At 41.9% G+C, this 27,209-nt stretch overlaps 2 protein-coding genes across 4 annotated transcripts in view; one reads left to right on the forward strand and one right to left on the reverse strand.

Moving 5' to 3' along the window:
• Positions 1-911: 911 nt before the first annotated feature.
• LOC115130468 (E3 ubiquitin-protein transferase MAEA-like) lies at positions 912-26,828 on the reverse strand. Of its 3 annotated transcripts, none has more exons than XM_065019573.1 (10): positions 26,566-26,828; positions 15,820-15,934; positions 14,505-14,687; positions 13,969-14,172; positions 13,654-13,776; positions 13,493-13,569; positions 13,271-13,379; positions 9,068-9,201; positions 2,353-2,548; positions 912-2,248 (listed from the first exon to the last, which is right to left on the reverse strand). In XM_065019573.1, the coding sequence occupies exons 2-10, from the start codon at positions 15,886-15,888 to the stop codon at positions 2,153-2,155; spliced, it is 1,191 nt and encodes a 396-aa protein (XP_064875645.1). In that variant the 5' UTR covers positions 15,889-15,934; positions 26,566-26,828; the 3' UTR covers positions 912-2,152. The 3 variants fall into 3 exon arrangements, with proteins under 3 accessions (XP_064875645.1, XP_029517503.1, XP_029517504.1); XM_029661643.1 differs by lacking the exon at positions 26,566-26,828 and adding an exon at positions 16,122-16,230; XM_029661644.2 differs by lacking the exon at positions 26,566-26,828 and adding an exon at positions 16,071-16,227.
• Positions 15,056-27,209, forward strand: part of LOC115130467 (C-terminal-binding protein 1-like) — a 34,091-nt gene continuing 21,937 nt past the window's right edge. The window contains exon 1 of the mRNA XM_029661642.2: positions 15,056-15,304. The gene's annotated coding sequence lies outside the window, so the exon portion shown is untranslated. The remainder of the gene's footprint in view (positions 15,305-27,209) is intronic.

The following is a 27,209-nucleotide window of genomic DNA, read 5'->3' on the forward strand; positions in this document are numbered from 1 at the left end:
CAGGCAGTTAACACACTGTTCCTAGGTCGTCATTGAAAATAAGAATTTGTTTTTAACTGACTTGCCTAGTTAAATAAAGGTAAAAAATTAAAATGTGCAATTCCAAGCGTCGGTTAGAGTGGTGTAAAGTTCACCGCCATTAGATTCTGGAGCAGTGGAAAGGCATTCTTTGGAGTGATGAATCAAGCTTCGCCATCTGGTAGTCTGAATCTAGGTTTGGTGGATTCCAGGTGAACTCTACCTGCCCCAATGCATAGTGCCAACTGTAAAGTTTGGAAGGGGAATAATGGTCTGGGGCTGTTTTTCAAGGTTCGGGCAAGCCCTTATTTCCAGTGAAGGGAAATCTTAATCACAATGATATTCTAGACAATGCGCTTCCAACTTGTTGCAACAGTTTGGAGAATGCCCTTTCCTGTTTCAGCATGACAATGCCCCTGTGCACAAAGCGAGGCCCATACAGAAATGGTTTGTCGAGATCAGTGTGGAAGTTGACTGGCTTGCACAGAGTCCTGACCTCAACCACATTGAACATCTTTGGGCTGAATTGGAATGCCGACTGCGAGCCAGGCCTAATCACCCAACATCAATGCCTGGCCTAATGCTCTTGTGGCTGAACGGAAGCAAGTCCCCACAGCAATGTTCCAACATTTGGTTCTAGGGAAAGCCTTCCCAGAAGAGTGGAGGCTGTTATAGCAGAAAAAGGGAGGACTAACTCCATATTAATGCCCATGATTTTGGAATGATATATTCAAAAGAGCAGTTGTCCACATACTGTTGGTCATGTGTATGTTGCCAATTGCCATTGATTTTAATCTGGGTATGCATAACTCACTGTCATATTCAATCTGATAAAGCAGCACTTTAACTTCTATGGAGATGTTGGGTGGATAGAAAGAAAGACAGGACCCAAATGTAGTAAAACAATTTTATTGTCAATAATTAATCTATCCTACCAATATAAACATGCATCATCAGTTTCTAAAGCCTCTCTACAATAACAATACTAAACAGTTCAGAAGCAACCAACCAAGATGGGAAGAAAAAAAAGGTGGGAGAGATGGTAGGTACTGAAACATATGTTAAGGTGACCCTTGCTCATTTCAAGGAACTCCTTGGACCAACTATAGCCACTTGAGAAATCTGCAGCAATTTGTGTTAGTCATACAAAATGTCTTAAAATCGGCAATAGATAATACAAAATGAAGAGCAAAAAATATAATCAAAATTCTCTTTAATTACAATGCAATGTTCATCGTTGAAAGATATGTATGAAATTAAGTCAATCAGTATTTTGACTATGTCAGAGTTGTTTGAACTAAATATCAAAAGTACACTGATGAATTAACCCATCCTTCTGAAAAAAAGTATTTTGTAAGTTACACCATTCGTCAAGGTCCACTTCAGGTGGTGAGCAGACCTGGCATGTTCCCATGTAGGACACAAATCCACAATGATACTCAAAAGTGTAGTAGAGTTTACATTAGGTCTGTGTACAAGGTTGCCATACCATATTTCAAGCAACAACAGTGAGACTGTTCAAGCCTGACCAGTGGAAGGTCTAGGAGGAGTTTTCTTAAAACGTTTCCTATAACATTTTGAAAGACCTGAATCTGCACACAAATGCTCAATGCGCTAGTATTTACATTATCAAGTGTATCGTCCCAGATCTGCAATCACAGATTTCACAGTAGGGGACAAACACAATATTACCAATTTTAAGGTGTTTCTATTTATCCCCCACGGCTACACAGAAATTATGTAAATTGTGCGCATCATGAAATGAATGCTATCATGTAAAACACCAAGGTGATCAGCCTGTGGTTCTGATTGAAGTAAGTCTGATTTATCTAAGGTAAAACGACAAAAGATAAGCTCTTATCATATTGGAGCAACACCGAGTTATAATGTTCCACGCTGCTGGTTGGACTGCAAGTTAAATAAAAGTCAGAACATCAACACTTTAAATATAAGTCTGTTAATTAGTCCAGTTTCAAAAATCTACCCAAGGTGATTTTGGCCCTGCTCTCCATAGTGGGAGGCAGGTTTGGCAAGTCTGGGAGGGGGTTTGGCTGAGTCACATGGGGGCTGGAGGCTCTGCTGGGGGATCCACTGCAGAGGTGTATGCATCACATGAGATCCAGTATCCACCCCATCACATGATGTACACCTTCTCAGCCTGAGAGAAGTTGTAGACTTCTTTGGTTCTGGGGCAGATCACCTTGTCATCTTGGCGAATTGATAGAAGAGACTAGAAAAGGAAGGACAAATTATTAATATCAATAATAAATGAAAACAATGAATATTATTCCATTGCCATTGTAAATAAAAAATGTGTGGGATGTCGAGACTCACATTGTATCCATACACATAGCCGTTGGGCAGCATCATGGGTGGGTTGTTCTCGTTCATCACCTCCCCAGAGATTTTGCACACCAGACGGGAGTTGGCACAGTGTGCCATGGGCAGGGGCTGGGCCAGTTTGTTCAGGGACTTGCTACACACAGGGCAGTCAGGGTTTATGGAGGTGCTATCTTCCTTATAGCACTGACTGGGAGCAGAAAGGTTAAGGGATGAAATTTGATAATTTTGCTTTACATTCCATTGCTTCACAGCTGGAGGTCTGTGGCAGAACACATTGAGCCACATTTTTAAGACTTATGTACCCTGATGTGCGGTTTTGGATAAGGTCTGCCATCACAACCAAAAGGAGACAGAAAGCACGTCAGCAAAAAAAGCAGACGACAAACCACTGCTCCCAAGTGGCGCAGCGGTGTACGCCGTCATTCTAAATAAGAATTTGTTCTTACCTTTTGTGACTAGGGGGTATTTTCATTTTTTTTTTAAATTTAAAAAACGTTCCCGTAGTAAACGGGATTATTTGTGAGGACAAGATGCTATAGAATATGCATATAATTGACAGCTTAGGATAGAAAGCTGTAAAACTGTAAAAATATTGCCTGTGAGTATAACAGAACTGATGTTGCAGGCGAAAGCCTGAGAAAAATCCAATCCGGAAGTACCTCATGTTTTGAAAGCGCTGCGTTCCAATGTGTCCCTATTGAGCATTGACTGGGCTATCAACCAGATTACTCTTTCTCCGTATTCCCGGAGGTGTCTACAGCATTGTGACATAGTTTTACGCATTTATGTTGAAGAATACCCATAGGCGGCTACATTGCGCAAGTGGTCACCTGATGCTCCCAGAGAGATTCTCGCGTAACATACAGAGGTAGCCATTACTCCAATCGGTCCTACTGTCCCGATGGATATATTATCGAATAGATATTTGAAAAACACCTTGAGGATTGACTATAAACAACGTTTGCCATGTTTCTGTCGATATTATGGAGCTAATTTGGAATATTTTTCGCCATTTTCGTGACTGCAATTTCCTGGCGATTTCTCAGCCAAACGTGAAGAACAAATGGAGCTATTTCGCTAACAAAAATAATATTTTTGGAAAAAAGGAACATTTGCTATCTAACTGGGAGTCTCGTGAGTGAAAACATCCGAAGCTCATCAAAGGTAAACGATTTAATTTGATTGCTTTTCTGATTTCCGTGACCAAGTTACCTGCTGCTAGCTGGACAAAATGCTATGCTAGGCTATCGATAAACTTACGCAAATGCTTGTCTAGCTTTGGCTGTAAAGCATATTTTGAAAATCTGAGATGACAGGGTGATTAACAAAAGGCTACGCTGTGTCTCAATATTTTTCATTTGTGATTTTCATGAATAGGAATATTTTCTAGTAATATTTATGTCCGTTGCGTTATGCTAATTAGTGTCAGATGATGACAACGGTCCCGTTCACGGGATGCGGTGTCACTAGAGGTTAACTGCATTGCCTAGTCAAATAAATAACTTGTGGACTTGTTTACGTGCTGCTGTGCATTTTGCTAGCGTCACTTTGCTACCTGCCAACTTTACGGTTTTTACATTTTAATTACCGTTTTAAAATGATTCTTTTTTCCCCCTCGCTTGACTTGTTTCATTCAACTTTTTCACCCCGGACGCTTTATCTGGACATGGTTCTACAGGACCTCCACCAGCCGAAACTAAGTAGTAATATTAACATTATGCCTTCTAATTGCAGTTGCTGTACTCATAATATACAGGAACAATCGCCGTATGGTGAGGACAGCCGTGCTGCAAGCCCAGCTTCAGACGCAATCGTTAGGCAAGGGTAATTTAAGTGCAGGAAAGGATGAAACAGCGTCTGAGCCACAAATAAGTACAGATAGTAGTATAAGTCCCCTCGCACAGTCCCCGCAACCGGACAATTTTCTCATGGCTTCTGGAAGGAAATGCTGTAGGAATGCTCAACCGGTGTCGCTCATTCAGCCGACAGAAACTTTCAACCGGTTCTCCCCATTAAACAACAAGTCGGAGTCAGAGGCCTTCTCTGGTCTCTCTTCCACCTGTTATGGGGTCCGAAGCCTCCCAGCATTAGCTCTGACAAATTGAATTCATTGGCGACTCCATTACCCGCAGTATTAGACTTTTAAAAATCATCCAGCGATCATACACTGTTTACCAGGGGGGCAGGGCTACTGACGTTAAGGCTAATCTGAAGATGGTGCTGGCTAAAGCTAAAATTGGCAAGTGTAGAGAGTATAGGGATATTGTTATCCACGTCGGCACCAACGATGTTAGGATGAAACAGTCAAGAGGTCACCAAGCACAACATAGCCAGCCTCAGCATGTAAATCAGCTAGAAAGTTGTCGGTATCGAGTAATTGTCTCTGGCCCCCTCCCAGTTAGGGGGAGTGATGAGCTCTACAGCAGAGGCTCACAACTCAATCGGTGGTTGAAAACTGTTTTCTGCCCCACCCAAAAGATAGAATTTGTAGATAATTGGCCCTCTTTCTGGGACTCACCCACAAACAGGACCAAGCCTGGCCTGCTGAGGAGTGACAGACTCCATCCTAGCTGGAGGGGTGCTCTCATCTTATCTATGAAAATAGACAGGGCTCCAACTCTTATAGCTGATAGACAGCCTGCCAGCTTAGTGGATTCTGCCACTAGCAGTCAGTGTAGTCAGCTCAGCTATCTCCATTGAGACCGTGTCCGTGCCTCGATCTAGGTTGGGCAAAACTAAACATGGCAGTGATCGCTTTAGCAATCTCACTGGAATAAAGACCTCCTCCATTCCTGTCATTATTGAAAGAGATTGTGATACCTCACATCTCAAAATAGGGCTACTTAATGTTAGATCCCACACTTCCAAGGCAGTTATAGTCAATGAAATAATCACTGATCATAATCTTAATCGTGATTGGCCTGACTGAAACATGGCTTAAGCATGATGAATTTACTGTGATAAATGAGGACTCCCCTCCTGGTTACACTAGTGACCATATACCCCATACATCCCGCAAAGGCGAAGGTGTTGCTAACATTTACGATACCAAATTTCAATTGACAAAAAAAAATGACTGTGTTTTCGTCTTTTGATCTTCTAGTCATGAAATCTATGCAGCCTACTCAATCACTTTTTATAGCTACTGTTTACAGGCCTCCTGGACCATATACAGCATTCCTCACTGAGTTCCCTGAATTCCTACCGGACTTTGTAGTCATGGCAGATAATATTCACATTTTTGGTGACTTTAATATTCACATGTCAAAGTCCACAGAGCCACTACAAAAGGCTTTCGGAGACATCATCGATTCGGTGGGTTTTGTTCAACATGTCTCCGGACCTACTCAGCGCCAGTCATACTCTAGATCGTGTTTTGTCCCGTGGAATAAATATTGTGGATCTTAATGTTTTTCCTCGTAATCCTGGACTATCGGACCACGATTTTATTACGTTTGCAATCGCAACAAATAATCTGCTCAGACCCCAACCAAGGCTCATCAAAAGCTGTGTTATAAATTCTCTGACAACCCAAAGATTCCTAGATGCCCTTCCAGACTCCCTACCCAAGGACGTCAGAATACAACAATCGGTTAACCACCTAACTGAGGAATTTAATTTAACCTTGAGTATTACTCTAGATGCAGTCGCACCTCTAAAAACAAAAAACATTTGTCATAAGAACCTAGCTCCCTGGTATACAGAAAATACCCGAACCCTGAAGCCAGCTTCCAGAAATTTGGAAAGGAAATGGCGCTACACCAAACTGGAAATCTTTCCGATTCGCTTGGAAAGACAGCACTGTGCAGTATCGAAGAGCCCTCACTGCTGCTCGATCATCCTATTTTTCCAACTTAATTGAGGAGAATAAGAACAATCCTACATTTCTTATTGATACTGTCGCAAAGCTAACTAAAACGCAGCATTCCCCAGGAGAGGATGGCTTTCACTTCAGCAGTGAGAAATTCATGAACTTCTTTTACGAAAAGATCAAATTACAGACTCCTCTTTAAATCTGCATATTTCTCCAAAGCTCAGTTGTCCTGAGTCTGCACAACACTGCCAGGATCTAGGATCAAGGGAGACACTCAAGGTTTTTAATACTATATCTCTTGACACATTGATGAAAATAGTAATGGCCTCTACACCTTCAAGGTGCATACTGGAACCTATTCCAACTAAACCAATGAAAGAGCTGCTTCCTGTGCTTATCCCTCCTATGTTGAACATAATAAACGTCTCTCTATCCACCGGATGTGTACCAAACTCACTAAAAGTGGCAGTAATAAAGCCTCTCCTGAAAAAGCCAAACCTTGACCCAGAAAATATAAAAAACTATCAGCCTATATCAAATCTGCCATTCCTCTCAAAACATTTTGAAAAAGCTGTTGCGCAGCAACTCACTGCCTTCCTGAAGACAAACAATGTATACGAAACGCTTCGGTTTAACCCCATCATAGCACTGAGAATGCACTCGTGAAGGTGGTAAATTAACCTTTAATGGCGTCAGACCAAGGCGCTGCATCTGTCCCCGTGCTCCTAGACCTTAGTGCTGCTTTAGATACCATCAATCACCACATTCTTTTGAAGAGATTGGAAACCCAAATGTGTAAATTTCGGTGTTCCTCAAGGTTCCGTTTTAGGACCTCTATTGTTTTCACTATATAGTTTACCTCTTGGTGATGTCATTCCGAAAGACAATGTTAACTTTCACTTCTATGCGAACGACACATTTCTATGCGAACGGTACATTTCGATGAAACATGGTGAAGCCCCAAAATAGCCCTCTGTGGAAGCCAGTGTTTCGGACATAAGGAAGTGGATGGCGGCAAATGTTTTACTTTTAAACTCGGACAAAACAGAGATGCTAATTCTAGGTCCCAAGAAACAAAGAGATATTATGTTGGATCTCACAATTAATTTTGATGGTTGTACAGTCGTCTCAAATAAAACTGTGAAGGACCTCGGCGTTACTCTGGACCCTGATCTCTCTTTTGACGAGGATAGCTTTTTTCCATCTATGTAACATTGCAAAAATCAGAAACTTTATGTCCAAAAATGTATCCATGCTTCTAGATTAGACTACTGCAAAAATCTACTTTCTGGATAAAGCACTAAATAAACTTAATTTAGTTCTAAACACGGAAGCAATAATCTTGACTAGAACCAAAAAATGTATTATATTATTCCAATTCTAGCCTCTCTACAGTGGCTAACTGTTTAAGGCTAGGGCTGATTTCTAGGTTTAACTGCTAACCTACAAAGCACTACATGGGATTGCTCCTATCTATCTTTCTGATTTGGTCCTGCCATACATACAGCTATAGTCACAAGATGCAGGCCTTCGAATTGTTCCTAGCATTTCTAAGCAAACAGCTGGAGGCAGGGCTTTCTCCTATAGAGCTCATTTTTATGGAATGGTCTGCCTATTCATGTGAGAGACGCAGACTCGGTCTCGACCTTTAAGTCTTTATTGAAGAGTGTAGTCTGGCCTAGGGGTGTGAAGGTGAACGGAAAGGCCCGGGTGTGACGAACCACCCTTGCTGTCTCTGCCTGGCCGGTTTCCCTCGCTACACTGGGATTCTCTGCCTCTAACCCTATTACGGGGACTGAGTCACTGGCTTACTGGTGCTCTTCCATGCCGTCCCTAGGAGGGGTGTGTCACTTGAGTGGGTTGAGTCTCTGACGTGATCTTCCTGTTCGAGTTGGCGCCCCCTTGGCTTCGTGCCGTGGGGGAGATCTTCGTGGGCTATACTCTACCTTGTCTCAGGGTAGTAAGTTGGTGGTTGAAGATATCCCTCCAGTGGTGTGGGGGCTGTGCTTTGGCAAGGTGGGTGGGGATATATCCTGCCTGGTTGGCCCTGTCCGGGGGTATAGTCGGACGGGGCCATAGTGTCTCCCGACCCCTCCTGTCTCAGCCTCCAGTAATTATGCTGAAATAGTTTGTGTCGGGGGGGCTAGGGTCAGTCTGTTATATCTGGAGTATTTCTCCTGTCTTATCCAGTGTCCTGTGTGAATTTAAGTATGCTCCCTCTAATTCTCTCGCTCTCTCTTTCTCTCCTCAGAGGCCATGAGCCCTAGGACCATGCTTCAGGACTGCCTGGCCTGATGACTCCTTGCTGTCCCCAGTCCACCTGGTCGTGCTGCTGCTCCAGTTTCAACTGTTCTGCCTGCGGCTATGGAACCCTGACCTGTTCACCGGACGTGCTACCTTGTCCCGGACCTGCTGTTTTCAACTCTCTCTCTACCACACCTGCTGTCTCTAACTCTGAATGTTCGGCTATGAAAAGCCAACTGCCATTTACTCCTGAGCTGCTGACATGTTGCACCCTCTACAACCACTGTGATTATTATTATTTGACCCTGCTGGCCATCTATGAACGTTTGAACATCTTGTCCATGTACTATTATAATCTCCACCCGGCACAGCCAGAAGAGGACTGGCCACCCCTCAGAGCCTGGTTCCTTTCTAGGTTTCTTCCTAGGTTCCTGCCTTTCTAGGGAGTTTTTCCTAGCCACCGTTCTTCTACATCTGCATCGTTGCTGTTTAGGGTTTTAGGCTGGGTTTCTGTATAGCACTTTGTGACATCGGCTGATGTAAAAAAGAGCTTCATAAATACATTTTATTGATTGATTAAATAAAAAATTATGTTCCTACCAGAAATAGCAAAACTAAGGAGCACAGAGCGGTGACCAGAAAGGATACGGAGTTTTGATAGCAGACAAGCCGGCCTGGAGTGTGATGGTAAACACAGAGTTGTTGCCCAGCTGATGTAATCTGTAGTTGTCGTATCTGAACTGTTGGATCAGCATTTTCCAGCGGGCTGGATCCAGGAGATCCTGTGAGGGTTGATTGACAAAGAGATAATCAGACCATTTTTATTCCACCTTTATTTAACCAGGTAGGCAAGTTGAGAACAAGTTCTCATTCACAACTGGCCAAGATAAAGCAAAGCAGTGCGACAAAAACAACACAAAGTTTCACATAAACGTACAGTCAATAACACAATAGAAAAATCTATGTACAGTGTGTGCAAATGTAGAAGATTAGGGATGTAAAGGCAATAAATAAGCCATAGTGGTGAAGTAATTACAATTTAGCATTAACACTGGAGTGATAGATGAGCAGATGATAATGTGCAAGTAGAGATACTGGGGTGCAAAAGAGCAACAAGATAAAAAATGGGGATGCGGTAATTGGGTGTGCTATTTACAGATAGGCTGTGAACAGGTACAGTGATCAGTAAACTGTTCTGACAGCTGATGCTTAAAGTTAGAGAGGGAGATATGAGTCTCCAGCTTCAGTGATTTTTGCAATTCGTTCCAGTCATTGGCAGCAGAGAACTGGAAAGAAAGGCGGCCAAAGCAGGTGTTGGCCTTGGGGATGACCAGTGAAATATACCTGCTGGAGCGCGAGCTACGGGTGTCTGTTGCTATGGTGACCAGTGAGCTGAGATAAGGCGGGGCTTTACCTAGCAAAGACTTATAGATGACCTGGAGCCAGTGGGTTTGGCGACGAATATGTTGCGAGGGTCAGCCAACGAGAGCATACCTGTCGCAGGTGCTGGGTAGTATATGGGGCTTTGGTGACAAAATGGATGGCACTGTGATAGACTACATCCTGTTTTCTGAGTAGAGTGTTGGAGGCTATTTTGTAAATGTCATCACCAAAGTTAATAAGGATCGGTAGGATAGTCAGTTTTACGAGGGTATGTTTGGCAGCATGAGTGAAGGAGGCTTTGTTGGATGCCAATTCTAGATTGAATTTTTGATTGGAGATGCTTAATGCGAGTCTGGAATGAGAGTTTACAGTCTAACCAGACACCTAGGTATTTGTAGTTGTCCACATATTCTAAGTCAGAACCTTCCAGAGTAGTGATGCTCGTCGGGCAGCAATCGGTTGAAGAGCATGCATTTAGTTTTACTAGCGTTTAAAAGCAGTTGGAGGCCACGGAAGGAATGTTGTATGGCATTGAAGCTAGTTTGGAGGTTTATTAACAGTGTCCAAAGAAGGGCCAGATGTATACAGATCATAGGTCTACAGTATTTTGACATGCACAAAGTAGGGATTTAACGATTCACAGATACGGATCGGTCCCGATCCAAATTAAGCATGCATCGGTTATAAAACCAACTTTTTTTCTGTCTTATTCCGAAAATAACTTGAATATTTTCTGACTGAATTGATGCATTCTCTCCTTCAGCCTATCAAACTTTTATGCATGTAACTGCGCATGACATTGACCCATAACTCAGATAACAACTGTGCTCACAGTGCGGGAGATGCAGCACCTTCAGATGTTTGTAAATTGATTTTTGCAATATTAAGTCATAGGCTTTATTAATTGAGGGACAACTAATGTATTTTCCTGGGTCAGTATGGGGATGAGGTAGGTAGGTAGATTTCGGAGCATGCTCGGTTCCGACCCAACCATTTGTTCGAAAAAGTGGAGTACGGTTCACAATAAGTTCAAGGCAAAGAAACAAGGATCGCAGTGGAGATGCTGCCTGCTTGTTTGGCACGTGAAGACTGAAAGAAAAATGCAGTCTTCACAAAAGAATGAGCTATGTTGTATTTTCTATTGTAGTCGACAAGTAGAGTAGCCATGTTTTGCTAACAAAAGCTAGTGTCAGCTACTTAGCTGGCTAGTGGCTAGCTAGCCTAGCAGCAGAAAAAACAAGCCAACTAGCAAAAGAGCTTTATAACTTTAACAAATATCATTTTATCAGAGAAAGAAAATCATAAGCTTCAAAATTGGTAACACCAAAGTCAAAGTTTTATAGCAAGGTCCAACTAGTCAAAATGTTGCAAACGTTTGAGCAGAGTTGAGTAGCTAAGGCCAGGCCTACTGAACTCTGCTCAAACGTTGGCAACATTAGTCGATTGTCTCAGTTCATGATATTTGATGTTTATTGATCATTATGTGTACTAAATAGCCATCTACTTTATTTTTCAAGGAACAAACAGTGAATGGACAGTATCTGGTTGTTCACCGGCCCCAAGCACTACCTCTGCTCCCAGTACTGACTGGTTATCGGCCTCCTTTCACCTCCATTTTATTCCAAACAGTGTTTTACTAATTTCCCAAAAATATTTCTAGTGCTCATTAATATTTGTATTGTGGTTTACTTTCAAAGTCCAGAAGTGAGAATAAAGGTTTATTTTTGTGTGCTGAAAAAGCTCTGTTGATATTTCATTATCTCAATGCATTCTATTTGAACATAAAGTGCTGACAAAGTACAGAAGAGCTGTATGCCACAGACTTTACAGACTGCCTTCTACTTGTGGCGTAGTTCAATATAATCGAAATTACTCCACACAGACATCAGGCTTCATTTTATTAACAAGAATAAAACTCCACATTTTAGTACAAAGTACTTTGGTTCACAGTGCACACAAATAACTGAGTATATGCATCCATCAAGGGGTGTGTATGTGAGAAGTCCAAACAAAGATCTTTTATGAATCATTGATGGTCTTGGGTTGAGTTGTCCTCTCCTAACCATGTCTTCCTGCTATGGAAGAGCTTCCCACTTGTTTAACTTGCAAGCCTGTCACACTGGCTTGGTTGTCTCAGGGGACAACCCTCTTCCACTCTCCAGGTTGGTAGTTGCCAGAAGGGAGGGGGTGTCAACAAAAGAGGGAGCCACGATTCTTGCATTTGGCTCATGAGCTTAATCTGTGGAGGACAGGTAGTTCAGGAGGGCAACACAAGCCCTTAGCTTTTTCAGGGATAAACCCGATTAGATGACCAAGAATCTTCATCCTTGCAGCCATGATCCCGCACGCATTATCTGACTCTCCGACAGAGTGGCGATAGTTCCAGGTACCCTCAGGTTCATTGAGACGGACACCTGTGAGTGAGTGGTAACAAGAGAATATATGTCAGAAATAATATACATATGGTAAACAAAAACACCATCCCATTTTCCAGAAACCATACTCCAAACGCCTTGATAAAAATGGCATTTCTCATAGAGGTGAATACAAGTAATCGTTAACAAGGGAAATTAGAAAACAGAAAAAGTGAAACAGTCTCCAACATGCTATTATCAACATACCTGAATAAGGGCACATGCAGTTCTCATGTAGGGGGAAGCTATCCCCCAGGAAAACACAAGGACTTGGCGTTGTGGTACCTGGCAGGATAACTTGCAGTGGAAAAAATCGAGGGTCTTCTGCAGCAGTTTGGACCCAAATGAGCTCTTGAAACACTCACCATAGTTCTCTCGGCCATATACCCCTAAGTCCACAATTGTCAACATGTAGCGAGCATCTTCTCAGTCTCCGTATCTCGCCTGTCATGTGTTGCTTGGTACAGAAAATCTAGATCCCGGGGAATTTGCACAACTCCAGTCAATTGTCTCTCTGTGTACTCTTATTCTCCAGCACGTGTCTTCCTTGTTTGGCCATAGATGGCTAATACCAGCTCATCTCACTCTACTGTACCGGGGTAATAATGCCGCTTTTCCTCCTCCTTTTAATACGAACGTCCTTTTAGAGAGCACGTGAGCACACTAGTTGCGCCTCCCCACCCCCCCAATCTGATAGTGGTAGATGCTCAGTCTGCTCTATGGCTCAGCTCACACACTACATCATGCTCACACACACACACAGCTCAGAGAAGTCAGCTCAGACAGACCTAGCTCAGCTCCTGAGCATAATATATTAATTTAGTGTGAAAAATGAATGTGTTCATGCAACAATTGTTAGTGCAATATTTTCAAATTAAAAGTAGAATTCCTATATCGGAGTCCATGTATCTAGATGCGTATCGAATTGTGCTTGCAAGGAAGGGGGATACCTAGTCAGTTGTACAACTGAAATGTGTCTTCCGCATTTAACCCAACCCTACAAAGGAGGCATATGCGAGTGCATACACACTAGAGATCACTACTATGGTATTACCTTATAAGGGGAGATATGGGTGTCTGAGGGGAACGCCAGCATGCCCATAACCTGCCGCACTTCGTCCAGCTGACCCCCCTCCGCTTGGCTGAAGTGCTTCCGCGCATGTCTGTGAGAAACATGGTTCATGATTGTTCTCATTTCAACTATGAATATATGTTTCAACATTAACCTGAATATTTTAATATAGGATGTGCTATGGCAGTTTAAACAGATTCCTACCTGACAGCGTCCATGCGCTTGTTCTGTCGAATGAGCTCGATAAACTCCTGGATTCGCAGGCTAAACTCCAAGCAGCTCTGGAAGGAAAAGCATCAATGAGTTCATATATAACGTAATGTATGAGACACTGCCATTGTGATCTACTAACAGACATGGCTCACCTTCATCTTGCGGAGGCGTGACTTGTTGTCATGGCACCAGGCCAAACAGGTGGCTGTTTCCTGTCGCTCCAGTGACTCCTCCACCTCTTTGGCTGTGAGGAACATTTCAATGTTGACCAGATCCTGGAGAACAGGGGGAAAGCGGGGTTATGTCAAATAGAGACAGCACATGTAGTTCCCTAAGCAATTGAAATACTAGGAGCTCTACAAGCAATTTGAGATACCACAGAAGTCGCTTTCTGTAAGGAATAAGGAACTCGATTGTAGCATCCATGTATATAAGATGACATGTTGACAGAAAGAAGTGGGATGCACCTCAATGCCACTTTGCCGTGCCAGTTTGACCGCTGTGTTGTAATAGCCACACCGCAGCAAGTGTTCTACCATCATGCGGTCCATTCGTTTCTTCTTCCAGACGTTGACGCCTGCTGGTTGGTCGCTGCTGTGTTCCTTCAGGTGTTCAATCCTCCGCTTACACAGCTTAGCACTCTCATCCTCAGCCTGGATGGACTCAGCAGCCTACACAACATCCACCATTTAGATTTTGTATACTTACAACATGCAGTATCTCTGCTCTGCTGGGTCCTCTCTTTGTATTGTATTTTACTGCTATATTTTTCTACTAAGTTTCATGATGATGAATCATTATTCTGTCTTGGAAATCGCTCAATAAAAATACAATATTTGACAAGTGTTTGGATTTGAAAACATGTAAAGGTGGCTAATTTTCAGAAATTCTCCCTGAAATAGCAGTAGCTAAGCTATCTGGGGTTGGAGGAGGAATACCATTTTAAAAAATGCACAGCAATATTCCAATGCTAATTGTTCTGAGAACAACTGGGTGAACCTACCTTTCTCTTCAGGGCACTGAGCTTCTCCACCACCCCATCCAGAAGGGACACCACAGAATCCACCACTGGGAAACTGCTGAGGGTCTTCTCCAGCTCTGCCACCACCATGGTTACGTGACTCGTCTCCCGGTCAATGTTCTTCTGTGCAGCTCTGAAGCGCTTGTTCAGAGTTTCATATGGTACCTGTACAAATGAACAATGTAAAACCTAAGTGAGGAGGCTTCGGTAGTACATTCGGACTATCTAATAATCATTCTTTGGCTGAAGTTTCCAATTATTTGACACATAACTTGAGAACATATCCACCAATATATGACACTTTCCAACCAATCACTAAGGCATCAACACAGAACAGCAATCTTACATAACCGTCTAATTATGCTAACATAACTACTCAAATAGCATACAATTACTCTTGCAACCCTTAATGAATTAAATAACTATTCTGGTAAAATGGCCACTAACAAAGCAAAACATTAGCCGTATATGGCAGCAGCCACAGACCAATAGTGTCGCAGTGTGATATGGCTGCAGACTGAATCTTCTCAGCCATATTGAGGTAGTACCTTGAGGACATAGCTCGATAGGGAAAAAGCGCTATCTAGCTAGCGCAATCTTGCTATAGCTACTGGTCACGTACAGAGCACAATTATACAGCTCCAAACGATCAACTGACTAGTATGCATCATGTTGCTTTGGATTTACTAGAGAGCTAACTACCTCGCAGCTGGTGACGACCCTTCATGCCATGTTGATTTCACAAGCTATGGAGAATTTGGAAACAAACGTGAATAGCTAACGTAAGTGGGATGCACCTCAATGCCTCTATTAGCTAGTTATCTAACTAACGTAGTTAAATAAATGTAAGATAGAAAATAGTTAGCTATGAATAGGTGGCTTCCCACGCCACAGAATAATATCGACGGAGAACCAGCTAACGTTAGTTAGTTAAAGTTTGCTAGTTAGCCTAGCTAGGTATCAACATAGCTGATTAAACTGGCTGGCTAGCAAAAGTAATGACTACGAAATTATCTGTTTAGATAAAGTTAGTAAATAGTCAATTATCGAGACGATTGGAGGTTATCAACTAATAGGTTGAGATGTGGTGTATCTGACCACGCCATCAAATCTGTTCGCATTAATCTTCACCATCTGACATCAGCCGTTGTTTAACAAACTTGTCCCAAGCGTCGCTAGCTAACGTTAGCTAGTCATCCAAATAATCGAAATTAGTGCCTAGTTTGACAAATCTGAAGCTTGTGCCTGCATCATAATCGGTTCGTCTCAATATTCGTTCAAATAAGCCATTTCAAACCTTCAAAGTGGGATATTCTTGAACCTTCAGAGCCATGGAGAGTTGGGCAGCTGTCTCTTGCACCGCCATCTTCGTTTGTGAATTTCTCCAGATACTTTTTCATGGAGCCAGATAGCTGCCAAAAGGTTGCACGTATCGTTAGGATCGTAAGAAAATCCACACGTAAATTATTAAGATTGTAAGAAAAGCCATGCATTAAACGTGACATTTCATCTGAACATACAAACACCATGTTACGATTATGGACTAACATTTTGGACTTGAACAAATATTGTCTTTGCAATTCTGACCTACAAAAATACCTTTCAGAGTTTTGGCAGTTTTCACCAACAATACAAAAAATCGTACACCAAAACAGCTTGTGAGGGAGGAGTGCTATGCAAACAAGCCTAACGCAGCATAAAAAACGGAAGTCAGGGAAACCGGAAAGAGATATCTTGGACGTTTTCAAGTTAAAAGTCTCCATTCTCTATTACTCGTCAGTGGAGTTTACTTCACATTTAGGTAGATCGTGTAATGGATTTGTTTGCCAGTTTAAGTTTAGATAGCACTAGGCTGTATTATGCCTAAAACAGTGACGTTTCAGTCATTTAGATGTATCACTATAGCATGGGCATATGTCTGGGTGATGTGTACATCCCCAAAACATGACTATCAATATTGCACCATCTCATTCTCTACGATTTGTCTGCAATCATAACCAGTAGTATCTACCAGTAATAATGAAACATAGTAATAAAAATAGATGTTTGGTGAATCTATGAATTACGTATTTTCACTGCAGTCTTAGCCACTCATTTTGTTTTATAGGATATTTTTTCATTTATTTAACTCAAAATCTTGCCAAAGCATATTCTGTAGGAGGGGTTAATAAGAATTTAAAATAGTTTATATGAACCGGTTCATGAACATATGGACTTTGGGAGGGGAACAAGGGAGGAGTTAAACATCGGCCAAGTCTGGCATAAGCCTATTTCTATTTGACCTTTATTTAAGTAGACAAGTCAGTTAAGAACATATTTTATTTACAATGATAGCATACCCCTGTAATGCTGGGCCAATTGTGTATTGCCCTATGGGACTCCCTATCACGGCGAGATATGATGCAACCTGGATTTGAACCAGGGACTGCACTGATATGCAGTGACTTAGACCACTGTGCCACTCAGGAGCCCCAGTTGAAGAGCTTGTGATCTCCATGCAGCACCCCTCAGCCCTTCTGGAGGAATGCAGCCATAGAGTCATTATACCCTAATGTAGAGGCCTATTTGCCTACTAGCCAAATAAAGTGCAGAGCATGCATGTTTAACAAGGTTGGTTATGTTTCCACTTGCCTCTAAAGAAAGGTGTATTTAATGTTCAAGCATTCTTATTGGTTGGTTCAATTCCGATGACAATAAGGCGTGTTGTTATTGGCCCCGCTTGCAGATAGGGGGAGATTGCGAATGTCAGGTCTCCCCAGTATGAAAATGTGATGCAAGGGTTAGGTCACGTTCTGAAAACTATTTTCTATTTTACAATGTGTACAAATTTGCTTTACATGGCTGATTTATACATGTGTGGGTATATGGCACCTGTTAGGGATTGAGGGGCTTTCTGGTATGTGCTTTGGTATATGATTGCTGTATATAAGTGTGTTAGCTAGCATGCACCGATGTAATGGTCACATAAGCTCACTGCTAACACAGTTGTTTTCATGCTACACATTTTACCATCGACTGCCATCAACACATTAAGCCCTGCATAACTAAAGTGCTGTTTCCTATTTAACAACAGGTATTTACACATGTTATATTTTGTATTGTATTTTGTTTATGCCCCAGTATGAAAATGCGATGCAAGGGATTTTACCATTGACAGCCATCAACATCATTAAGCCCTGCACAACTAATGTGCTGTTTCCTATTTAACAACAGATAATAAATAATGCTCAACTGGGACCACTGGCTGGGGTGATTTATTTGGACAAAACACAACGCAAGGAGAGTACGATTACCATCTGTTACACATGCTACCTGCAACTCATCATTCCAACATATTTGAACATTTAATTCCAGGCTGCATCCCATCTGGGAGTCCCATAGAGGTGTCATCACGTTGGCCTGGGGGTAGGTTTATGACAGTCATAAATACCTCTTTCCCCCTTTTTCCTCTCTCTACCCTACTGATGTGAAATTTGAAAACCCCTTGGTTAACATAGAGATTCTGGGAACATCAGAAGGTGGGGGGAAATGAACTATATTCTGGTAATCCGACCAATTGAACATATGCGGTGGTACTTAATGAATAAGATGTCAGTTCGGTTGTCATCTGAGACATTCTCCTCAATGATAGGAGGACATAAACTCTACAGTGGAAAATCTACACATCAGAGTTATCGGATTCACGTGGAATTGTTGTTCAATTTAAATGTTTGAATATAAAATGATTGGTGAAAGATTAAATGTAATTTTAGCTTCCAAATGAGAGAGTTGGGTTTTCATAAGGTTAGGGCTCTGCTCAATCAGTGACCCGCCCCTGTGAAGAGACATGGGCTGTAGACTGTGAAACACGCCCTTCTCCCTCCACTATATAAGGCCTTGACGACAATATAACCTCCTGTTCCAAGTACGTGAGGTCTGCAGCCTCTGCGTTAAAAGGACTAACATGTCAACTACAGAACTAAGCCAACCTCAGCGTGAGCTTTGTTTGCGAATGGTATGAACTTTGAATTCTTATTCACTACAGAAGTGATACCTCCTAGCCATTGAGTTAACAACAGCAGCTGCAAACGCGGGCTAGGAAAGAACAGTCAGAGTATCCCCTCTACCACACAACAATGTTACTACAACATATCCAATTGACCACCAGAGACATTCTTCAAAGGACAAAGGACCGGTTTGGCAACACGGCCTTCCATCAACTAGCAACCTACCGAAGCGCAGCTCAGAGTAACTATTTATTGCATTTGCCTTTTCCAAATGGGCGGTAATTTAGAATGCTGTACTGTATTTACGATAGCACAGCTTCTCCCTTTGTCCCTCAGTCTTCCCGCTCTTTCACTCAAACCCAGCCCTTTTCTTTTGTGTAACCAGCTGTCAAATCTGTTCCGCCCGCTAGGGACGTTTCCTTTATGACATAATTTGTAATCAAGGTATAATTAATTCTGTGTATATGTAATTCTGTGTGATTAGTTAGGTATTTAGTAAATAAATAATTAAACCCAATTTTGTATTGCTGATTCAACTTGTTAGCCAGGGTTCGTGGCCACTATAGACATCAATCAAATGCACAAGGCTGCATGTGTCTAAAATAATGTTTTCTAAGTCAAATATATATATAATCCCCTTCACACACACACACACACACACACACACACACACACACACACACACACACACACACACACACACCTCACGCCTCATTTTCACCTAATTATCGAATTCTGAAAATGAACCACAAACTGTAGAGGGAAAACATTAGTTAACAGATAGTGGTTAATTCGTTAGCTAGTTAACATTTCACACAGATTACCAGGGGTCCATTAAGCAACTAACGCGTTACAACTTGAGTTGAGGAACGGCAACAAATCGGTTACCAGTTAATACTATAGATAATTGGTTAGGTTACTAATGTTAGCTCATCTGATGTTGTAACGTTAGCTGTCTGACTTTATTAGCAAGCTAATTTTCACACCATAAACTAAATTATTTGATCAGATAAGTTGGCTAATGTTGCTCAACATTTCTCTGGCTAGCTAGCGGAGAATTCGATCCAGCTAGGAAGATACTTAACAATGCTAATACTTGTTCCACCACAATTTCTCCATCACCTCCAACTTTCCAAATGCCAGTAGTTTTCCGGTTACTGCTCAGGAAGTATGCTTCATCACCTTCTCACCCCCGTCTCCGTGGTCAGGCTTCTCACCTAACGTTACCTTGTCGTTGTTGCCCAGGGACGCGCTGCTGTAACTAGCAAGCTGATGTTCCGGATGCTGTAACTAGCAAATTGGTTGTCTTCAGTCGCTGCTGTGCTGCATTCTGTTATTATGTAAACGATTGGCTGAGCCTTGGATACAGCCAGTATTGCTCCAAATGCGCATCACTCGTTCGCTCACAGCCAGTAAATACATTAAGGTGCAGACCAGGTCTTTATTTTAATAACGGAGCATTTTTTAAATTCAAACTGACCCCCTGCAACTGGACACTGATATTGTATGAGACTCCTGTTTCCCCAAATCGAAGACGAGATCGCTATGGTTGGTCGAAAATGCTCTGTGCTACACCAAACTACCTTTTGTTCTGGATCTGATAACGTTAGTTGTTTAGCACCCCCTAGTGGCAGTTTAAGTGCAGCAGTGTAGAATTTACTTGTTTGTCTCATGTGACAGGAAAGAGTTTCAGAAGTGAAGCAATGGCTCCAGTCCAAATGCTTAAGACACACACTATCCCCTCAGCCCTCAAATTAAGTGAACACTTCTGATAAAGTATCATGACGTCTGACGAGTATACACAGGGCAAGGTGAAAAGGAGGAAGGGATGATTTTTAAATGGACCACCCTTGGCCGTAAATTCCGCAGCCTTCAAAGATACACCCTATCCCCTCAGCCCTCAAATTAAGTGGACACTTCTGATGACGTCTGACGAGTATACACTTGCAGGGCGAGGGAGGAATGAATGATTTTTAAATGGACCGCCCTTGCCTGAAAATTCGTCACTCGTTCATCCCGTGATGATTGTTTTCAGCCACCAGTAGCTTGTGGGTGCTTTATATGCGCTACAGTCAATTATGATTGCATGTCTAATTATTAATATACGCCTACTGTATGATAGCTAGCAAATGAATTAGCTAACTAGCATTAGCCTGGAACGTTTGAAGAAGGAAAATGTTTTATTTCTACAATTTCCAAAAGATAACCAAACATATTTACTTTTTACGAGACGTGTTTGTGCCGTCATGTGCATTAGTAGCACAATTTCTAACTTATTTGCATTTGTTTTTACTTACACTTGTATGCTGACTTCTCCATTGATGTTGTTTTTAAGTCTTGGTGGACTTTTCTTAGCGGATGTACAATCGTCGCGAATTGAATTATGGGGAGTTTCATTCCCTGGAATGAACATAATTGTACAAACTCGACTAAAAACGAGGGCTGAGGGGCTTACGTTGCAAACTTCCCTTGCTTGGCTAATCATTTGGACCGCCCTCCTAGATGGTGACGGGTATTCCCCCAAGTGCATAAGTCGAGGGTAAGTAGACGAGGGTGTGTCTTTTATGAGTTTGAACCGCAGCCAATGTGTAAGATGTGACAGAGTAGTTACAAAGCTTATAAAGAAGGACGTTGAAGGATTGTAAGATGCAATGTCGGTAAGTACATTTGTTTATTAACGCAAGATAAATGTTTATCACATAATTTTCATGTTTCTATAAAAGATGAAGAATTGAGTTAGCTGTTAGCTACTTATCTTCAGTGCATTATCTTCAGTGCTATTTCTCCCTTGGGAAACCTAGCTGAGCAATATCAAGCATAAAGTTGCATTCTAGTAACCTCATTTTATATTTGACTCTAGATTGAGTACTCTTATTCCTTATTTTGTACATTTGGTGCAGTTATTGTGGACAACATTCTGTGCTCTATACTATTATAATTGAAAACATGTACTTTTGTGTTGGTTGCAGTTTCACACTGTGATTCAAGTAAACTTCCAAAACGGTACCCTGCTTATCAAAGTTATTTGAATGAATCTTTAGCTAACTGGATAGCTGGATAAGGGCTACTATACATTTAACGAGTCCAGTATAATGAAAAGACAGGCACAGCTACATGTAAGAGAGGAACCTCCACTTGGAGCAGCAAGGATTCAAGTGTTAAGGGGCTGTCAGCTCGGAACAGAGCAAGCCATCACAACTTCGCCAGCTTAAGTCTTCACCCTACGTGGCACACTTACCTCACATCATCATGGCAGAAAGTAGAAAGGAAAAATGGTACGCAGCAAGACAAAAACATTGAAGAGACACATTTGATGCACAGCCTATTTTACCTTTATTTAACTAGGCAAGTCAGTTGAGAACAAATTATTATTTACAATGACGGCCTAGGAACAGTGGGTTAACTGGCTTGTTCAGGGTTAACTGCCTTGTCAGCTTGGGGATTCGATCTAGGAACCTTTCGGTTACTGGTCCAACGGTCTAACCACTAGGCTACCTGCCGCCCCTATAAGTTCTCGCTCTTACAAATCATCAGTCAGTTCGAGATCGTCAGCCAGTTCAAGGGCTAGTATACAGTCGTGGCCAAAAGTTGAGAATGATAGAAATATTAATTTTCACTAAGTCTGCTGCCTCAGTTTGTATGATGGCAATTTGCATATACTCCAGAATGTTATGAGGAGTGATCAGATGAATTGCAATTAATTGCAAAGTCCCTCTCTGCCATGCAAATGAACTGAATCTCAAAAAAACATTTCCACTGATTTCAGCCCTGCCACAAAAGGACCAGCTGACATCATGTCAGTGATTCTCTCGTTAACACAGGTGTGAGTGTTGACAAGGATAAAGCTGGAGATCACTCTGTCATGCTGATTGAGTTTGAATAACAGACTGGAAGCTTCAAAAGGAGGGTGGTGCTTGGAATCATTGTTCTTCCTCTGTCAACCATGGTTGCCTGCAAGGAAACACTTGCCATCATTATTGCTTTGCACAAAAAGGGCTTCACAGGATATTTCTGCCAGTAAGATTGCACCTAAATCAACCATTTATCGGATCATCAAGAACTTCAAGGAGAGTGGTTCAATTGGTGTGAAGAAGGCTTCAGGGCGCCCAAGAAAGTCCAGCAAGCGCCAGGATCATCTAATACAATTGATTCAGTTGCGGGATCGGGGCACCACCAGTACATAGCTTGCTCAGGAATGGCAGCAGGCAGGTGTGAGTGCATCTGCATGCACAGTGAGGAGAAGACTTTTGGACGATGGCCTGGTGTCAAGAAGGGCAGCAAGGAAGCCTCTTCTTTCCAGGAAAAACATCAGGGACAGACTGATATTCTGCAAAAGGTACAGGGATTGGACTGCTGAGAACTGGGGTAAAGTCATTTTCTCTGATGAATCACCTTTTCGATTGTTTGGGGCCCCAGGAAAAAAGCTTGTCCGGAGAAGACAAGGTCAGCGCCACCATCAGTCCTGTGTCATGCCAACAGTAAAGCATCCTGAGACCATTCATGTCTGGGGTTGCTTCTCAGCCAAGAGAGTGGGCTCACTCACAATTTTGCCTAAGAACACAGCCATGAATAAAGAATGGCACCAACACATCCTCCGAGAGCAACTTCTCCCAACCATCCAGGAAGTTTGGTGACGAACAATGCCTTTTCTACCATGTTGGAGCACCTTGCCACAAGGCAAAAGTAAGTGGCTCGGGGAACAAAACATTGATATTTTGGGTCCATGGCCAGGAAACTCCCCTGACCTTAATCCCATTGAGAACTTGTGGTCAATCCTCAAGTGGCGGGTGGACAAAAAAAAAGCCACAAATTCAGACAAACTCCAAGCATTGATTATGCAAGAATGGGCTGCCATCAGTCAGGATGTGGCCCAAAAGTTAATTGACAGCATGCCAGGGCAGATTGCAGAGATCTTGAAAAAGAAGGGTCAACACTGCAAATATAGACTCTTTGCATCAACTTCATGTAATTGTCAATAAAAGCCTTTGACACTTATGAAATGCTTGTAAATATACTTTAGTATTCCATAGTAACATCTGACAAAAATATCTAAAGACACTGAAGCAGCAAACTTTGTGGAAATTAATATTTGTGTCATTCTCAAAACTTTTGGCCACGAATGTCGTCATCGCCAAAGCGAGAACCAAAACAGAAGCAGCCCAAGCCAGAGCAGTTTATGCGAAGAAAGAGAGAGACATTAAGGTTGAGAAGGCCTGCCTCGAAGCTACCTTGAATGCCCTGCAGGAAGAGAAAGAGAAAGATGCTGCTGAGGCAGAAATACTGGAGGCAGTTCTAAAAGAAGTAGATCTTTGTTTGGCCGGCACGGTCTCACCACCAGTCCCATGTCAGAAAACGCCTTCCTTGTGATAGACCATGCTAGCCTTAGTTCAAGTCTCAGAGTGAGGGATGAAGAATGTGACTCTGCCGACACGGTTACATTAGGGAATGTGCCCTGTGCCACCAACCAAACATAGACAGACAAACAGCCTACACCAGATCATGCTACCCTCACCAGCGCAAGCAAGGCCAACAACCAGAGGAATGGAGGGATGAAAGAAGTCACCAGCAGTCTCCTACTCGTTCCCATGGGAACCCCTGCAGAACCTCTACTCAAGGTGACCATGGCGTAACCCCCACCACCTACGACCTTGCCAAGTACCTTGCCCACAGCCAGTTGATCACTACAGGGTTAACCACATTCAATGATAAACCTGAGAACTATTGTGCTTGGAAAGCCTCCTTCCATAATACCACATCAGAGCTAGGCCTTTCAGCGGGAGAAGAGCTTGACCTGCTCATTAAAAAAAACGACATCAATAATCACCATCGATAAGAGACATTACTGTGCAGCCGTATTCATCAACCTTGCCAAGGCATTCGACTCTGTCAATCACCACATTCTTATTGGCAGACTCAACAGCCTTGGTTTCTCAAATGATTGCCTCGCCTGGTTTACCAACTACTTCTCAGACAGAGTTCAGTGTGTCAAATCAGAGGGTCTGCTGTCCGGACCTCTGGCAGTCTCTATGGAGGTGCCACAGGGTTCAATTCTTGGACCGACTCTCTTCTCTGTATACATCAATGATGTCGCTCTTGCTGCTGGTAATTCTCTGATATACCTCTACGCAGATGACACCATTCTGTATACTTCTGGCCCTTCTGTGGACACTCTGTTAACAACCCTTCAGGCAAGCTTCAATGCCATACAACTCTCCTTCCGTGGCCTCCAATTGCTCTTAAATACAAGTAAAACTAAATGCATGCTCTTCAACCGATCGCTGCCTGCACCTGCCCAACATCACTACGCTGGACGGCTCTGACTTAGAATACGTGGACAACTACAAATACCTAGGTGTCTGGTTAGACTAAACTCTCCTTCCAGACCCACATCAAACATCTCCAATCCAAAGTTAAATCTAGAATTGGCTTCCTATTTCGCAACAAAGCATCCTTCACTCATGCTGCCAAACATACCCTTGTAAAACTGACCATCCTACCAATCCTCGACTTCGGTCATTTACAAAACTGCTTTGCTTTATCTTGGCCAGGTCGCAATTGTAAATGAGAACTTGTTCTCAACTTGCCTACCTGGTTAAATAAAGGTGAAATAAAAAATAAAAACTATAGACACAATCACTCTGCAGATTCTCAAAACACAATACAAAGACACGTCTACAAAATTCCCCTGCTACAAAGTCAATGGGTTAGGGGAGGTTTACAGATATGTTTTTGAAATGAGAAAGGGGTTTTAGTTGTGGTTAGAGAGAGTAAATGTATTGTTGTGTATGATAACGATTGAGAAATGGCACCTTTCAATCTCCCATACACAACAGTAGATACTGTAAGAACTGCCCTCCTAAGACTTCACACCTTGTGCAGCCATCCCACCCCAGCCCATTCACTTAGATTTTTCCTCTCTCCTCTTGTCCTGAGTGGTACTAAGAGCGAGATAAGAATATAGTTTAGGAGACAAAGCTGAACGATAATTTATAGCCAATACTGTCTGGTTATGGGATACTCCTCTCAAGTAAAGTCTTCCTTTGTAATGTTCCTAAGATCTGTTATTTGTCATGTGAGTTCAGATGGGTGTGTCTTGGCTATAAATGATACTAAGAACTGTTTTGTAAGCACTCTCAGATAATTCATTTATAGACACTGAATTAATCTGAGAGTCACAGGGTTGTGATGGAGCTCATATAATTAAAGATGGACTTTATGATAACTCTGACTTGTGTGTGGTTTGCTCTCATGATTTGGTAAATACAGGAAATTTCCACTACAATATACATACACATACCTATATAGACATACATACTTTTTTAAAGAATATACCTATTTTATTATTCCCTGCAAACCCTACCACCAATCCCCCAATTGGAGTAAACTAATAAACACTCGGCTTTTACCTTCAATTTATACATCTTATACACATTTTACAGACAGTCTATTTTACAATAGTTATTTTTTGTTTGTTTTTAGTCCTTCCTCTATTTCTGATGTCCATGCAGTTTGATTTCTATTTGTAACTGTGCTATTTCCCAAAAGTTCTGAACCTATATACATTTTACAGACCCCGTATGTTTTACATGTTTAATCTTGCTATTAGTCCCACCCTTCAGCTCCATTCAACCCCTCCCATCTATCTCTCAACATCATCCATTTTGGGAAAAAAATAAATAAATCTAATGTTATTTGTCACATGAGCCGAATACAACAGGTGTGAAATATCTTACAGTGAAATACTTACTTGCAAGCCTTTAAAATGTCTTAAGGATCGGTGTCCTGCTAGCGGGACAACTTCCGGTGAAACTGGAGGACGCGCAATTCAAATAAATAATCATAAATATTATGGATTTTAAACATTTATGTACATATAAGTGTCTTATATTGGCTGGAAGCTTAAAATCTTGTTAATCTAACTGCACTGTCCGATTTAAAGTAGCTATTACAGCGAAAACATGCCAAGCAATTGTTTGAGGATGGCGCCCCACATCAAACTATTTTTCCACCGGCACAGGTTTCATACATTCACATATAATGATTAAATATTCACTTACTTTTTTGAAAATCTTCTTCGGACTTGTCATCCAAAGGGTCCCAGCTATAACTTGTAGTGTCGTTTTGTTAGATAAAATACTATATCCCAAAAAGTCTGTTTAGTTTGCACCATCGATTTGAGTAATCCACTCGTTCAACTTGCAGAGAAAAGAATCCGAAAATCTACCCCTAAACGTTGTTTCAACAAGTCAAAATACACTTCTATTTACTCCTCAGATGCTCTAAAATGTAATCAAACTATAATATTTCTTTTGGAAAGAAGTATGTTCAATAGGAAACCAATTTTAGCAGGTGCGTAATGTCTTCATGGCGCGTGGAAACACGAATTTCCAAGACTGTGTCCCTCTACTGAAACTGTTATTTCTTATTCGTTTTTGAAGTTACAAGCCTGAAACCTTGAACATAGACTGCTGACACCATATGGAAGCCATGGGAATTGCAGTGGTTGGCCCCATGTGTTACTTTTATTTCTTATTTTTGTAGGTATGACGTGCCCAAAGTAAATTGCCTGTAAGCGCAGGCCCTGAAGCCAGGATATGCATATAATTGGTACCATTGGGAAGAAAACACTGAAGTTTGTAGAAATGTTAAAATAATGTAGGAGACTATAACACAATAGATATGGTAGGAGGAAATCCAATCT

Source organism: Oncorhynchus nerka, linkage group LG6, assembly GCF_034236695.1.
Source record: "Oncorhynchus nerka isolate Pitt River linkage group LG6, Oner_Uvic_2.0, whole genome shotgun sequence".
In the NCBI taxonomy this organism is placed as follows: domain Eukaryota; kingdom Metazoa; phylum Chordata; class Actinopteri; order Salmoniformes; family Salmonidae; genus Oncorhynchus; species Oncorhynchus nerka.

What these genes read in the sequence shown, in the direction of transcription:
- LOC115130468 (XM_065019573.1), bottom strand. Translation starts at nt 15,888, where the DNA reads ATGGCGGTGCAAGAGACAGCTGCCCAACTCTCCATGGCTCTGAAGGTT. An exon ending in CCCATATCTCCCCTTATAAG is followed by an intron (nt 9,202 to 13,270) that starts GTAATACCATAG and finishes CAACCCTCACAG; the next exon opens with GATCTCCTGGATCCAGCCCG. An exon ending in GCTATGTGTATGGATACAAT is followed by an intron (nt 2,249 to 2,352) that starts GTGAGTCTCGAC and finishes TTCCTTTTCTAG; the next exon opens with TCTCTTCTATCAATTCGCCA.